Source organism: Felis catus, chromosome F2, assembly GCF_018350175.1.
Source record: "Felis catus isolate Fca126 chromosome F2, F.catus_Fca126_mat1.0, whole genome shotgun sequence".
NCBI classification, from domain to species: domain Eukaryota; kingdom Metazoa; phylum Chordata; class Mammalia; order Carnivora; family Felidae; genus Felis; species Felis catus.
The window spans coordinates 40,612,196-40,626,313 of record NC_058385.1 but is presented as its reverse complement, the minus strand read 5'-3'; the positions used below and the strand labels follow the sequence as shown (position 1 = coordinate 40,626,313).

At 37.5% G+C, this 14,118-nt stretch overlaps 1 protein-coding gene across 7 annotated transcripts in view; it reads right to left on the bottom strand.

Moving 5' to 3' along the window:
* The window catches only part of TMEM67 (transmembrane protein 67), a 77,513-nt gene that overhangs the window by 23,376 nt on the left and 40,019 nt on the right, over positions 1-14,118 (bottom strand). For 6 of the 7 annotated variants that reach the window (XM_019822882.3, XM_011291396.4, XM_019822881.3 and 3 more), the window contains 7 exons: positions 12,009-12,065; positions 10,385-10,483; positions 8,517-8,615; positions 8,177-8,263; positions 5,880-5,979; positions 5,655-5,794; positions 3,218-3,358 (listed from right to left, as the gene is read on the bottom strand). In XM_019822882.3, coding sequence (XP_019678441.2) covers positions 3,218-3,358; positions 5,655-5,794; positions 5,880-5,979; positions 8,177-8,263; positions 8,517-8,615; positions 10,385-10,483; positions 12,009-12,065 — 723 coding nt within the window. The remainder of the gene's footprint in view (positions 1-3,217; positions 3,359-5,654; positions 5,795-5,879; positions 5,980-8,176; positions 8,264-8,516; positions 8,616-10,384; positions 10,484-12,008; positions 12,066-14,118) is intronic. The other variant, XM_045049908.1, reaches the window with a different exon arrangement.

Genomic DNA, 14,118 nt, shown 5'->3' with positions numbered 1-14,118 from the left:
ACATTAAGCCAAGTTCATACTTATTAGGTTTTAAAATTTAATTTTCTTTTATAGCCACAGTATAGTATCTTAAGAAAAAAGAAGGTCCACCCAAGAACACAGTGGCCTCTGAATGGTTCCTGTGGGATACAATCCTACTTATCATTTCTGATTCTTCTGTCAAAGAAAGTAGGTTTTGGAATTGTATTAAGATTCATTGAGGGAGCCTATTTTGCATTTTAAAAACTTTCCTGTATCATTAAAACAAGACAGGACAAACATGGGAAGAAAAAGAAGGGCTTTAAAAAATTTAGCATAAACCAATGTATTAGTGGTCAGATTTATGTTTGGTTCTGCAATCCTGCTCATCTCCTAAGTTCCAAAGCCATTAGAAAACATGCTGCTTTTCAAATTAATCTTCCCTGACAGAGTAGCACATAAAAAACATGTATCAAGTATTCTATTTCAACTGCAGATACTGCATTAAATATTCAAATGGAATGGTTCCAATTGTTTTCTTAGCTTTAATAACAATACTGGAAAAGGAAATTATTTTATAAATCAAAAGAGAGAAGTTTATGTCGCAGACCTACTTAGATATATGTCAGAGAAAGAGAACATTTCCTAACCACCCAGTTGAAAGCTGCGCCCGTTCCTAACTTCCACCCACCTCTCCTCCACTTACTCCCTATCTCATCTCCCGATGCCCTTCACAGCATTTGCCACAATCTGTAGCTTGTTCTTGTTAAGCATATCCTTGAGCCCAGCACAGAGCCTAGTACAGAAATGTACTCAGATATGTGAATGAATAAATAAATGAATCTACAGCAGCTGATTACTGAACACACTTCCCTAACATTCTATATACGTCTTGTTTTAAATCCCTTTAAAGGACTTGAAAAACAGCAACTTTCAAAGTTTAAAAACTAAAGGATACCACTTAAAAGTTGAAGAAGCTGGGTTTAGGGAAATAAAAGGAGTAAATAATAAGCTTAACATTATGAGAATCAAAAACACTTTTTATGAACAAATTTGTAGAACGGTAACAGGTTTTTAAAGGGACTCTTAACAATACTTGAGGAATAAACACTGATAACCCATGGAGAGTAATACTCCTACCAGAATGAAAGCAGAGTGAGAAACAAAGAATGAGGTGAGATGGTGGTGCCTGAGATGACTAGTTTCTGCCCCACCAATCTTTCCCGCTTTCTCCTTAGTGACAGAACCCTCTTTGGAGCGGGCACACTGCTGCCCAGCTGAAAGACACCAGTGCAGGAAGGTGCGGCCATCTGCCTAAGTTCTGGCCAAGGAAATGCTGAACAGCACTTCTGGAAAGCCTCTTAGAGAAGAGAGGGTGAGCTGTTCCCCCTGACTCCTTCCACAAGGTGACCTTAGAGAGGGAAGTTCTGAGCGGCAGAGCTTCTGGGTCCTGGTGGCAGCATGGAGCCGCCCTGCATTGCACATCTCCATTCTTCTTTCTCATGATTGAGGTCACTTTTACTTCAGCCATTGCTATTTTGGTTTTTTGTTGTTGTTGTACTTAACCAAATATGAAAAGGTTCAGATGGTATTCCTTTAAATTCTCTACATCCAGATGAATCCAATCTACTCAGAAAAATGTATACTTATATATCTTTAAAATGACTTTTCTCCCTATTATATTGATGATAAATATCAAACCCCATTCTCTTTTGATCCTACCTCATTTCAAATTCTAATGTGTTTGGCTTTCTTTTCTTAATTGTTTTTAGTGTTTATTTATATTTTGAGAGAGAGGGAACAGAGCATGAGTTGGGGAGGGGCAGAGAGAGAGGGAAACAGAATTGGAAGCAGGCTTCAGGCTTTGAGCTGTCAGCACAGAGCCTGATGTGGGGCTCGAACCCACAAACTATGAGGTCAGGACCTGAGCCAAAATTGGATGTCCAACCGACTGAGCCACCCAGGCGCCCCTGACTTTCTTTTCTGATTATTAAGCCATCTCTCACTGGATCTATCCCTGTAGCTTCTAGTTTAAACAAGTCTCACCAATTTAAAATAAATGTAAATTTTCAGAGTCTATTCTCAGGTTACAGAATGCCACCTGGATCCAATTCTATAGGAATTTTTGGATTTTAATCCCAAACCATGATTTAAAAATAGCCTGTTTTGCCAGGCTGGAGAAAGTTTAACGCGGTGTGTCTAAAGGTCCCATGTTCATTTGCTGACTTAAAGAAATTTTTAATCAAACAGAAAGGTTCTTCCCATTCATGGGAGTGTCTAGAAGCAAGAGAAAGAAGTGCAGATATTGGAGTCAGGTGCTTTAGTTCATGCTCCTTTCTCTTCTTCATCTTTTTTTTTTTTTTTTTAAGGTCTAAGAAGATAAGGGAAGTGAGCATAGAAAAGATCCTCTGCTAGAGCCACAGGACCTGAGGCCAAGAAGATTTATTTTTAGTTTCAGTTTTCTCAATAAATATTTCAACAAAAATTTCACAAGGGGTACTGGCAATCTGAATGAGATTTAATGATATATAAATAAATGTAAACACTCAGTTGTATTTAAAAAAAAAGGAAATATTAAAAGCAGCTTAATGCGGCCCCTGGGTGGCTCAGTTGGTTGAGCGTCTGACTTCGGCTCAGGTCATGATCTCGTGGTCTGTGAGTCCGAGCCCTGTGTCGGGCTCTGTGTGACAACTCAGAGCCTGGAGCCTGCTTCCGATTCTGTGTCTCCCTCTCTCTGTCCCTCCCCCACTCATGCTCTGTCTCTCTCTGTCAAAAATAAGTAAACTTAAAAAAAAATAATAAATAAAAGTAGCTTAGCTATCCCTATAGTTTATATAAACTAAACACAAAGTCCGTCCTCTGACTAGAAAGCTGCAGGTCTGAAAGACCCTTTGGAGCCCACTGGGTTGGCTCTGACATCAGAGGTTCAAATTCCAGTTCTGTCGATCTCTAACTGCATGACTTTAGCAAACTATTTAGCCTTTCTGCGCCACAGTGTCCTCATCTATAAAATGAGGATACTAATAGAAACTATCTCTGAGGGCTACTATAAAGATTAAGTTAATATTTACAATGCAATTAATTACCACAGGGCCTGGATCATAACACAATGTGAGCTATTTGCTATTGTTGTTTCCACTGTTACCTTATTTCTGCTGTAGAAACCAAGATTGTGGTCAATATTTGAAGATAATTAGTATGTAAACAGAGTTATAAATATGGAAAGGCAATGTTGCTAAAAAGTATGATCTGTTGTTACCTGTAAACTTCCAATGACTAGCCAAAGAGCAGTAGACACTGCGTATCTTAAAATGCGGCTATAGGGAGCTATATAGCTAGTTGGGCTTCTGGAAAGACTAGAGGATGAGTCCATTAATGCTAAGTTCTTGAATCCTACAACCTGAAGTAAAAAAAAGAAAAATTTAAATAGACATGGATAAAGAAAACGGCTCTACTATGAAAATGAGACACTCTTCCCTACCCTTACTTTAAAAAACTAAAATATTTATAAAAGTTTGTACAAACATTAGAAAATCTAGATTAAAAATAATTATCCAGGAGTTTTCATTACAAAACAAAATATTTAGTTAGTTCATTTGGAAATCTCTTCAATATGACTAAGGGCCAGATATAACCTTATTATCACACACTGACAAAATTAAAAAATTTCTGTCAAGAAGAATGAAACTTTACTCAGTAAACAGCAATGAACAACTAGCATTTCACACATTTCTAACATATGCCAGGCACTATGCAAAATACTTCTTATACTTTTCAACAGCGGTTTTTGCAAATGTTTTTTGCAAAATGTCTTTTGAAGGAGGTACCTTCTGTGATAAAAGGAAGCCATAGCTGAGTAAGTATAGTCTGTACATTATACTCCTGTCCATGCCTTCCACTCTCATTGAATAAAGGTTCTGGTAAGTTTTTTTTTTTTTTAATTTTATTTAAACGTTTATTTATTATCGAGACAGAGAGACACAGAGTGTGAGCAGAGGAGGGGTAGAGAGAGGGGGAGACACAGAATCCGAAGCAGGCTCCAGGCTCCAAGTTGTCAGCACAGAGCCCGACGTGGGGCTCGAACTCACAAACTGTGAGATCATGACCTGAGCTGAAGTCAGTCGCCCAACCAACTGAGCCACCCAGGTGCCCCAGTTCTGGTAAGTTTTACAGTAAAGAAATCTACATGACTTTATTGAATCCAATGCTTTCCAAATGTGCTCATCTAAAAAAATTCTTTTTCATATAACACCTTTTAAAGCTCTATAGAACACTCTTAACAAACAAAACTATACATGAATTTTTGAAAAATCATTCATATGCCTTAGAAATACATATATTTTCCCAGCTTAAAAAAGGAAAGAAAGGGAAAGGAAGAAAAGAAGGAAAAAGGAAGGCAGACAGACATGAGTTAGTAATTCATATCTAACTTTATTTAAGCAGCTAATTCCTGAGAAAATCTATTACCCACATAAATGGTTTTCATAGTTCAGTCTCCTATTCAGTACTGAATACTTCCTTTAATAATTCCAACCATATCCATGAAATGGCTGCAAAGGCATCATAAACATCACCCATTCTCTGTGCATAGTGCAGCTCTTAGCACTGAACGTAGCCCACAGCAAGTATTCAATGATAATTGGTTGAAAAACTTCACCTATGATAGTGGTTCTGATGCAGAATTCTAATTCTAGTAAGAATGTGACTGAGAAAGAAAAGTTTTTTGTTTTTGTTTTTTTCCAGAACACAGATAACTAGACCTCAGAGCTACTGAGTCAAACATAATCTCTAGGGGTGAGGCCAGGAACAGATATTTTGCAAAAGCTTCCCAGGGGATTTTGATACAAACCAGTAGTTTAAAAACGGCTCCTGGGGCACCTGGGTGGCTCAGTTGGTTAAGCGTCTGACTTCGGCTCAGGTCATGATCTCGCAGTCCGTGAGTTTGAGCCCCATGTCAGGCTCTGTGCTGACAGCTCAGATTCCAGAGCTTGCTTCGAATTCTGTGTCCCTCTCCCTCTCTCTCTGCCCCTCCCCTGCTCATGCTCTTTCTCTCTCAAAAATAAACAAAACAAAACAAACTGCTCCTTACCTAGAGTAATCAAACTGAAAGAGACAGAGTAGAATGACAATCGTCAGGGGCTGGGGAAGGGGTATGGGAAGTTGTTTAATGAGCACAGAATTTCAGTTGTGCAAGATGAAAAGAGTCTTAGGGGCTGGTGGCACAACAAGATGAATGTACCTAATGAGACTGAACTGCACACTGAAAAATGGTTAAGATGGTAAATTTCATGTTATGTGTTTTTTTTTTTTTAATTTTTATTTTAGAGAGACAGAGAGATAGTGAGCAGAGGAGAGGGGCAGAGGGAGAAGGAATCTTAAGCAGGCTCCATGCGCCGCACAGAACCCGAAGCAGGGCTCGATCCCACAACCCTGGGATCATGACCTGAGCTAAAATCAAGAGTCAGACACTCAACAGACTGAGCCACCCAGGCGATTTTTTGTTTTGTTTTACATGTTATGTGTATTTTAACAAAATTTTTAAAAGCCACTCTTTGTAATGGCTTGATAACTTTAGAAAACTTGAGAAGACTTCCACTGATGTGAAAATGTAGCTGGAAAAAAAATGTAGCTGGAATTACATGAAATTAATATATATGAGGCACACAGAAGTCACACACAATTACAAAAGTTCATACCTCCAAAAAAAAGAGGACAGTAAGTATTTGGAAGAGTGGATTAATTTTTCTCACAGTTTGAATTTCATTCCATTCATTTGCTACAAAATATGTTCTCCATATGCTCACAGGAACCATGGCACTGCGAACACCGCCCTCACCTGGTCAGAGAGAAAATAAGTAAGAGGGTTTCATCTTTGTTCTGAAAAAGCAAAAGCATTTTGGTACAATGCTTATTTCAGTTACCTTCAACAGCTTTCAGAACCTTTCCTTTAGGTCGCTCCCAGTCAATAAAGAATATATCTATGGTAATCTGGGACATAAGCTTATGCAAAAATTGCAGAGCCTGAAAATGACAAACAAAACATTTGAAATGTATCCATGCTTATGGAGGGGCACCTGGTGGCTCAGTTGGTTAAGCGTCTGACTTCAGCTCAGATCACAATCTCATGGTTTGTGAGTTTGAGCCCCATGTTGCAATCTATGGTAACAGCTCAGAGCCTGGAGTCGGCTTCAGATTCTGTGTCTCCCTTTCTCTCTGTTCCCTGCCCCCCACACTGTCTCTCTTTCTCTCTCTCAAAAATAATATGTAACATTTAAAAAAAACCTGCCTATGGAAATAATGATGTTTTTTTTAAGAAACAAATATACTTAATCACAAGAATATACAATACACAATGACAAAGTTATAATATCATTATGGGATCACTAGAAGCTCATCAAGTAACATGGAATCAACAAATTCACAAAATTTTTATACACATTAATTTGCCCTCCTTTCTTCTTTCTTTAAAATAGGGATATGAAAAAAGTAGACATACTACCTTCTCCTCATACAGAAGCCATGCATAATTGACTCTCTTTCCCTAGGTTTCCAAAAGCACACTTTATTTTCTAGATCATCTGATTTCTTTATGAGTAAAGGTATTTTTCAACTGTAACTTGCTGTCTTAATTAAAGTTTTAAGATGCCTTTACTGTCTATTTCTGGTATTGAGATTGCTAATTTTTAAAAATGTGTTGTTGAAACACATCTTTTTCATTTTAACATAAGTAATATGTTTAATCTGGGGCGTTCTTCCTAGTAGAAGCATTATTTATCAAAGAATACAAGTGTTAAGTATGACATGATTCCTTCCTTCAAGAAGCTCACAGATCAGTGGGAAAAGCAGACACTAATAATCATAGTACAACGGGATGAGATCTACCAGAACCATGTTAGACAGCTTCCCGTACATTGACAGAACAATGAAATAGGGAGAGGAGACGCCATGAGAAGAGGAGGAAAGTAATATGGAGACAGAGAAAAGAAATTCTAGATTTCAGCACTTTATCCAAAGTGGTACCTTTTATTGTCCACTAAAGAGATAAAATTCATGCCTAAAGGTATTGTGAATGCACCATCAGACTTCAAAAAGAAAAGTCATATAATTAAATATCACTTTATCAAATTAATATAACTTGTATTAATTCAAAAATATGTATGGCTTCTTATGAAAATTATTTAAGTCAGTTTTTCAGAATGAACTACCTATTATAAATAAAAGTAGACTTTCTTGGTAAAATAAAATAATTCGTGCTTTTTTTTTTTCTTTTAATGTTTATTTATCTTTAAGAGACAGAAAGAGAGAGCACACAATACACGAGGGAGAGATAGAGGGAGAGGAGAGAGAGAACCCCAAGCATACTCCACACTGCCAGCTTGGAGCCTGACACAGCGCTTGATCCCACAAACCATGAGAGCTGAACTGAAGCTAAGAGTTGAACGTTTAAGCAACTGAACCACCCAGGAGCTCCTTAAGTATTTTATTTTTTTTAAAAAATTATTTTTTTCAACGTTTATTTATTTTTGGGACACAGAGAGACAGAGCACGAACGGGGGAGGGGCAGAGAGAGAGGGAGACACAGAATCGGAAACAGGCTCCAGGCTCCGAGCCATCAGCCCAGAGCCCGACGTGGGGCTCGAACTCACGGACCGCAAGATCGTGACCTGGCTGAAGTCGGACGCTTAACCGACTGCGCCACCCAGGCGCCCCTCCTTAAGTATTTTAAATAAGACTGATTAGAGGGGCAGCTGGGTGGCTTAGTTGGTTAAATGTCTGACTCTTGGTTTCACCTCAGGTCATGATCTCACAGTTCATGCGATCAAGCCCTGCATCAGGCTCCAAGCGCTGATGGAAAGAAGCATGCTTGGGATTCTCTCTCTCCCTCTCTCTCTTTGCCACTCCCTGACTCTTTCTCTCAAATTAAAAAAAAAAAAAAAAAGAATAAATAAATAATAAATTAAAAATAAAATCAAACTAAATTTGGGGCACCTGGCTGGCTCAGTGGGAAGAGCAGGCAACTCTTGATCTCAGGGTTGTGAGGTCAAGCTCCATGTTGGGTGCAGAGATTACTTAAATAAATAAAACTTCAAAAAATAAAAATAAACAAAAAAAGTAAAATCACACTAAATTTTACACCAAAGATTTTGAAAGCATTTTAAAGACTTATGAGTTTATTAGCAGGTTTTTTAAATTCAGGAACCTGTCCTTTAAAACTTACCTTCAGAGCAAAAGCACATCCCACATAAGTAACAAGACGTTCTTCCTGAGCTGGCACTGGTAGCAAAACAGAGATAGATTTCTGTGCCTACGATATAAATTACACTGTTAAATATGACCATACAGGGTTTTTAAGAAGCACAATTTATAAACCAAAGAAAGCATAAAAGAGGTAGGTGGTGAGACTCAGTAAATACCATATTCAAGGAATCGGGAGTTCATCACTTGCCTCACTCAATTCTCTTGATCAGAAATATCCCCAAATAAAGATAGTTCCTCTATAAAGACAGCCTCACTTATTCAGGTATGAACATTTAGGTTAAATTGAGAAACTCACGTACTTTGAAGAAAATAAGCCAATATAGACCTGTTCCCACAGTGATGATGAAGAAAACATTGGCCAGATCACCAGCATAGTACACCAAGAATTTCATAACTGTCTGCAATTTAAAAAGAGAATTATAGCGGTTATAGACTCAATCTATTTATACTATCACTTTTAGTAACCTATTTTCTACCCAGTTTCTCAAGTTTAAAGCCTGTGTCATGTATCTATAGATTATTCAGTTATAAAGCCCAACTGTGGACACCTCCTGGGTTCCTTTGAATCTGTACCTTTCAGTCCATTACCAACATTGTCTTATTCAACCCGGCTTATCTTTTCACTATCTAAAAAAGTTACATTGCTTCCTAATTCTCTCCTAGTTTGGAGCCCTTTACCCCAATCAGTCCTTCATACTACCACCAGAGTTAGCTTTCTAAAATCTAAATTGGAAAAATTAAATGTAAATTGGATTGTGTCATTCCTTTTCCTAAAAATGTACAATGACTCTTCACTAGAGTATAAATTCCAGACCCATAAGGTCCTTCACAACCTAGACCAAAATGGACTTTTTAAACTTCATATGCCAGTTCCAACCACTCCATGATTAACTTGCATTTGAATTATTTTGTGGAATGAAATGGGCATTGCTTATTGTTCCATCAAATATTCTTTCTTCTCTGTGGCAAACTCTCATGAGCTCTGAAAGTAGAGACCCAATCTGTCTTTGCTCACTATCACATCCCAGCACCTGGTAGTGCTCTTGGCAATCAGAAAGCAGGTCCTCAGAGACTATCTGTGGAATGCTCAGATAACCCAACCCACCCTAAAGTTCACTTCTCTGGAAAGCCTTTCTTAACTATTCCAAACAGTAAACCAAGCGCCTCTCCTCTGATTCCTTGGCACACTGGCTTTGGTGTCGGGAAGATGTATCCGTACAAACAAGTTACTATGTTGCCTTTCTCAGGCAACTCATCAGCAAAATGGAAATAAATACCACCTATTACTGAGTTGTAAAAAATTAAATGAGTAGAAAGTTTATTTCACTTCTGCCACAATTTCATTCTGTGTAAAATGGGAATGATAATAATAGTATCTAATCTCATAGAACTATTGTGAGGATTAAATAAATTATATAAATAAAGCTTTAAAAAAGTGCCTGGCATACATTCAATAAATGTTAGATAAAAATAAAAACAAAGGTAAATCAAAAACGACTATATGAGATGTAAAACTATAAAGTTAATAGAATAAAACCTGGGAGGTATCTTTGTGATCTTGAGACTGGGAAGGTTTTCCTAAAAAATATTCCAGAGGCACATGAAAAACTAATCAATGTGACAATATCAAAATTAAGAGTCTCTGTTAAACAAAGTAACACATAGATAAAGATAACAGATGGGTCATATTTGGAGGACATATTTCAACATCAAAAACCAAAAGGGGATTCATATTTAGAAAATACAAAAAACTACTTTAAATCAACGAGAAAAACCGGAAACCTAATAGAAAAATTGGCAAGGGATATAAACAGGCAGTTTACAAAAAGGGAAACCAAAATGATTAATAAAGGCTATGAAAAGCAGAGAAATGAAAATGAAATCAACAATGACGTACTACTTGCACTGCCAGATTGGCAACAAATGGAAATGCTGGAAAATACCAAGCGTTGGTGAGGATGTGTGGAAATAAGAACAGCACTGCGGGTGGGAGTGTGGACCGGCACACAGCAATGTGGGAGGAAAATGCGGTGTGCACACACCTCTTCTGGTTATATACCCCAGGGAAAGAAGGCAGTGTTTTACTCATTCTCCAGCTGTATCTTAAAAGAAAGACACAAAATAGTCAAAAGATGAAAATATACTTTAAAAACTCCTGAGATCATACCTGTAAATCAATCATGGGACTCCCAATGCGCCTCTTCCATCCTGCTGTCTTCAAAAGAGATGATAAAACAGCCAGCCCACCCAAAACGCCTAAAGCAATCTAAAAAAACACAACATTTTGGAATATATGTAATTTCCTTCATCAATGTTCAAATATGCAAATAGAGTAAAGAAATGCTAAAAAAAAATGGTGATAGAGGCCAAGTTGAAGGAACTCTTAATGGCCAAATCTAGGACAATTTGACCAAGAAGATAGATAGTAATGAATTATAATCATTAGAATAAAATAAATATCCAGGAATCTATACTGATTTAAATAAATCACTGAATAGGGGCACCTGGGTGGCTCAGTCAGTTAAGCGTCCGACTTTAGCTCAGGTCATGATCTCATGGTTTGTGAGTTTGAGTCCCGCGTCAGGCTCTGCACTGACAGCTCAGAGCCTGGAGCCAGCTTCAGATTCTGTGTCTCCCTCTCTCTCTCTCTCCCCTCCCCTGTTCATGCTCTATCTCTGTCTCCAAAATAAATAAAACATTAAAAAAAATTTTTTTTAAAGAAATCATTGAATAAATAAATCCATGTGGGCAAAGGGACAACTTCTTCTAGAATTCCATTTAACAAACATAGAAGAAATGAAAAATAGAAAAAAAAAAAAATAAAAAAAAGAGAAAAATCACCATCAGGCAGATGTCACGGTAATACTTTTTATAGATAAGAATCATCACTAGATACTAAAATCAGAGACCAAAAGGATAATGAGAAGCAGGATATTTGCATCCTCTCAAACTCTCTCTCCACAAGATACTTATTAATTACAAACAAAAAAATACTATTTGGAGAACTCTGCATATAGCACCTTAGACATGATCCAAGTTAACATCATTAGTAATAAGACATCCTGACATCATGTACCTTCTGATATGATGCACTGAGAAGGGCACAACATCATATCTGTAGTATTTGTATCAAAACTTGATTTAATTACGAGAAAATATCAGACAACCCCAACTGAAGGTCAAAATAAATAACCAGTACTCTTCAAAAGTGTTGGGATGGGGTCATGAAAGACAAAGAAAAATTGAGGAACTGTCACAGATTAAAGGAGAGTAAGGAGACATGATCACTAAAAGCAAAAGCAATTTGGGTCCTAAAGCAAAAAAAGATAGTGAGAGGCAGGCGCCTGAGTGCCTCCGTTGGTTAAGTATCCGACTTCAGCTCAGGTCATGATCTCACGGTTCGCGAGTTCGAGCCCCGTGTAAGACTCTGTGCTGACAGCTCAGAGACTGGAGACTGATTCAGATTCTGTGTCTCCCTCTCTCTGCCCCTCCCTCGTTCACACTCTGTCTCTCTCTCTTTCAAAAATAAATAAACATTAAAAAAAAATAAAAAAAAAGGATAGTGAAAAAATTTATGAAATTCAAAGGATATGCAGATCAGTTAATAGGATTACATCAGTATTAATGCCCTTATTATGATCACTGTACTATGGTTATGTAACAGGTGAACATTAGGGGAGGCTGGTTGAAGGATCTATCGCAGAACTATTTTGACAACTCCCTTGTGTACTTAAACATTTTTTAATTAAGAAATATACTGTAAATATTTTAACAAGTTAAAACAAACTCACATCTGTCTGGACTTGTGCTTCTCCTTGATTCATTTCATATTTGACTGAGAAAGAAACCTGAAATTTAAAACAAAGTAAATTAGCCATACTGAAATTATGTAACACAAACCTACTTTTACTATAAAGATATATTTGTTGGAGAAATGCCTATTTTTAATCTATCAGTATTTTTAGAGTTGACCTTTATTTATATATAAGTGGAAATACTCTGAGGAATTGTTCATGCTGCTTTAAATATACCTTTTGAACACACACTGAAGAAAGAGGGGTTCATTAGGAGCTCATTCAGGTTCATTAACAGCAGTCAAACCAAACTAGTGATATTTCATTTTCTGATAGGTGTCTGTAACTGAGGAATGTGACAAATCTTGTGTAGCAAGAATTTAGCAACTAGCTAAATAATCACACCTTAGAAGGCATTAATCAAAGGGCTGAACAAGAATCTTAGGGATACCACTCTATTAAGAGACAAGAAGAGAAAGAGAAACCAGTAAAGGGTAGAAAAACAGGACTGTGAGAGGCAGAAGAGGCGAGATACCGAAGTCTTACCAAGATAACAGAACAGAGGTTCAAGAATATGTCTGGAAATACAATGTCAAATATTGTATGTCAGGTTAAAGAAATAAAGCCAGTGTACGTGGAATTCATTGCTGACCTTTAAGAAAGAGGTTTTCAAAGACACAAAATGGCAAGAGCTAGACTGCAAATGATGAAAGAGTAAATGGCTGGAAAATCAAGGAAAGATATATGATAGCAAGCTAAAAAGCTGGCAGAACTGAGGAAAGATTTTATTGTTTGGTTGTTTTACTGTATTTAAGACGGGAGGACTTGATAGTTGTTACAGGCAAAGGAAAGGGGCCAGCAGAGAAGCTGGCTGAATAAGGGAAGAGCGGTGAAACAGGATGCTGGAGAAAGTACTACACACAAGCACAGGTAGAAAAGTAAGTAAGGAGGAAGGGCACTCTGTTCGTAAAAATCGGAGCAAGAGACAGGAAGGATAATGAAACAGAGATGCTGAAGTCTTACAGAGGAAAACTGAGGGCATTCATCTGAGGGCATATCTGAGGGATGCTCTTGATCTGCTCAGAAAATGTGAGGGAAAGTTATTTGCTGTTGGTGAGAGAGCCAAGACGTAGCTGAATGCTTCACTAATGTAGAATTTTTGCAACACCTCTCATGAAAAATTAAGAAATGATGAAAGAACTGTACATTCTATACTTAGAAGGAATCTGAGGTGGACTTCATCAGTATAGTTTCATGATTCTCGCAATTCTTTTTGTATCTATTATTTTCCAATTTATCAAGACTTACTTTGGAATATTTTAAGCAAATAAAAAGATTGTTAAAGAAAAGACCCAGAAGTGTTTTATCTTAAAATAAATATATTCTTGGTTACCCAGGAAATTTTATTTTATTTTTTTTAATTTTTAAAATTTATTTATTTTGAGAGAGAGAGAGAGAGACAGACACAGAGAGACAGACAGAGAATCTCAAGCAGGCTCCACGTTGTCAGCACAGAGCCTGACGCAGGGCTCCATTTGGGGCTCAACACAGAGCTTACCTGACTGAGCCACCCAGGTGGTGTTCCTAACCAGGAAATTTTAAACCAGGCAGCCTTGTTGTTACTAGGTGAGTTTCTGGATTTTCCTCTCCTCTTGTTATGGTGCATATGAGCTCAGGCAATGGAAACTAATTTTAACGTCCAATTCGGTCATACAAATGAGGAGGTAAAATCTTTCAGAGAAGAGTTATGTTATGTGCCTACTTTTTCTTTAATGGCAGCCTGAATCTAGTAGCAGCTGAGTACAAATACAATACAGAAGCCAAAAGTAGCCAAAATTCAGAAAAGTAAAATAGTAGAAATTAAAAGCTATTAGTGAGGTTTGGAGGTAGGGAATGCTTAAATACCTCTCATGTTTCCAGACAGGGAAGGGAATGGCCACTTAATCTCTCTGAGGAAAAAGTATAGAAGGATTACCTCTGGTTTTGGTCTCTATATCTCTGTCATGTACCACTCCTCAAAGCAGAGATGCTTTATCTGACTACTCGTGAGGTTGGGAGGAGGAACTGAGCCTTCTCCAGGCTCATTCTCTGGCGTAGCCTGTCTTCA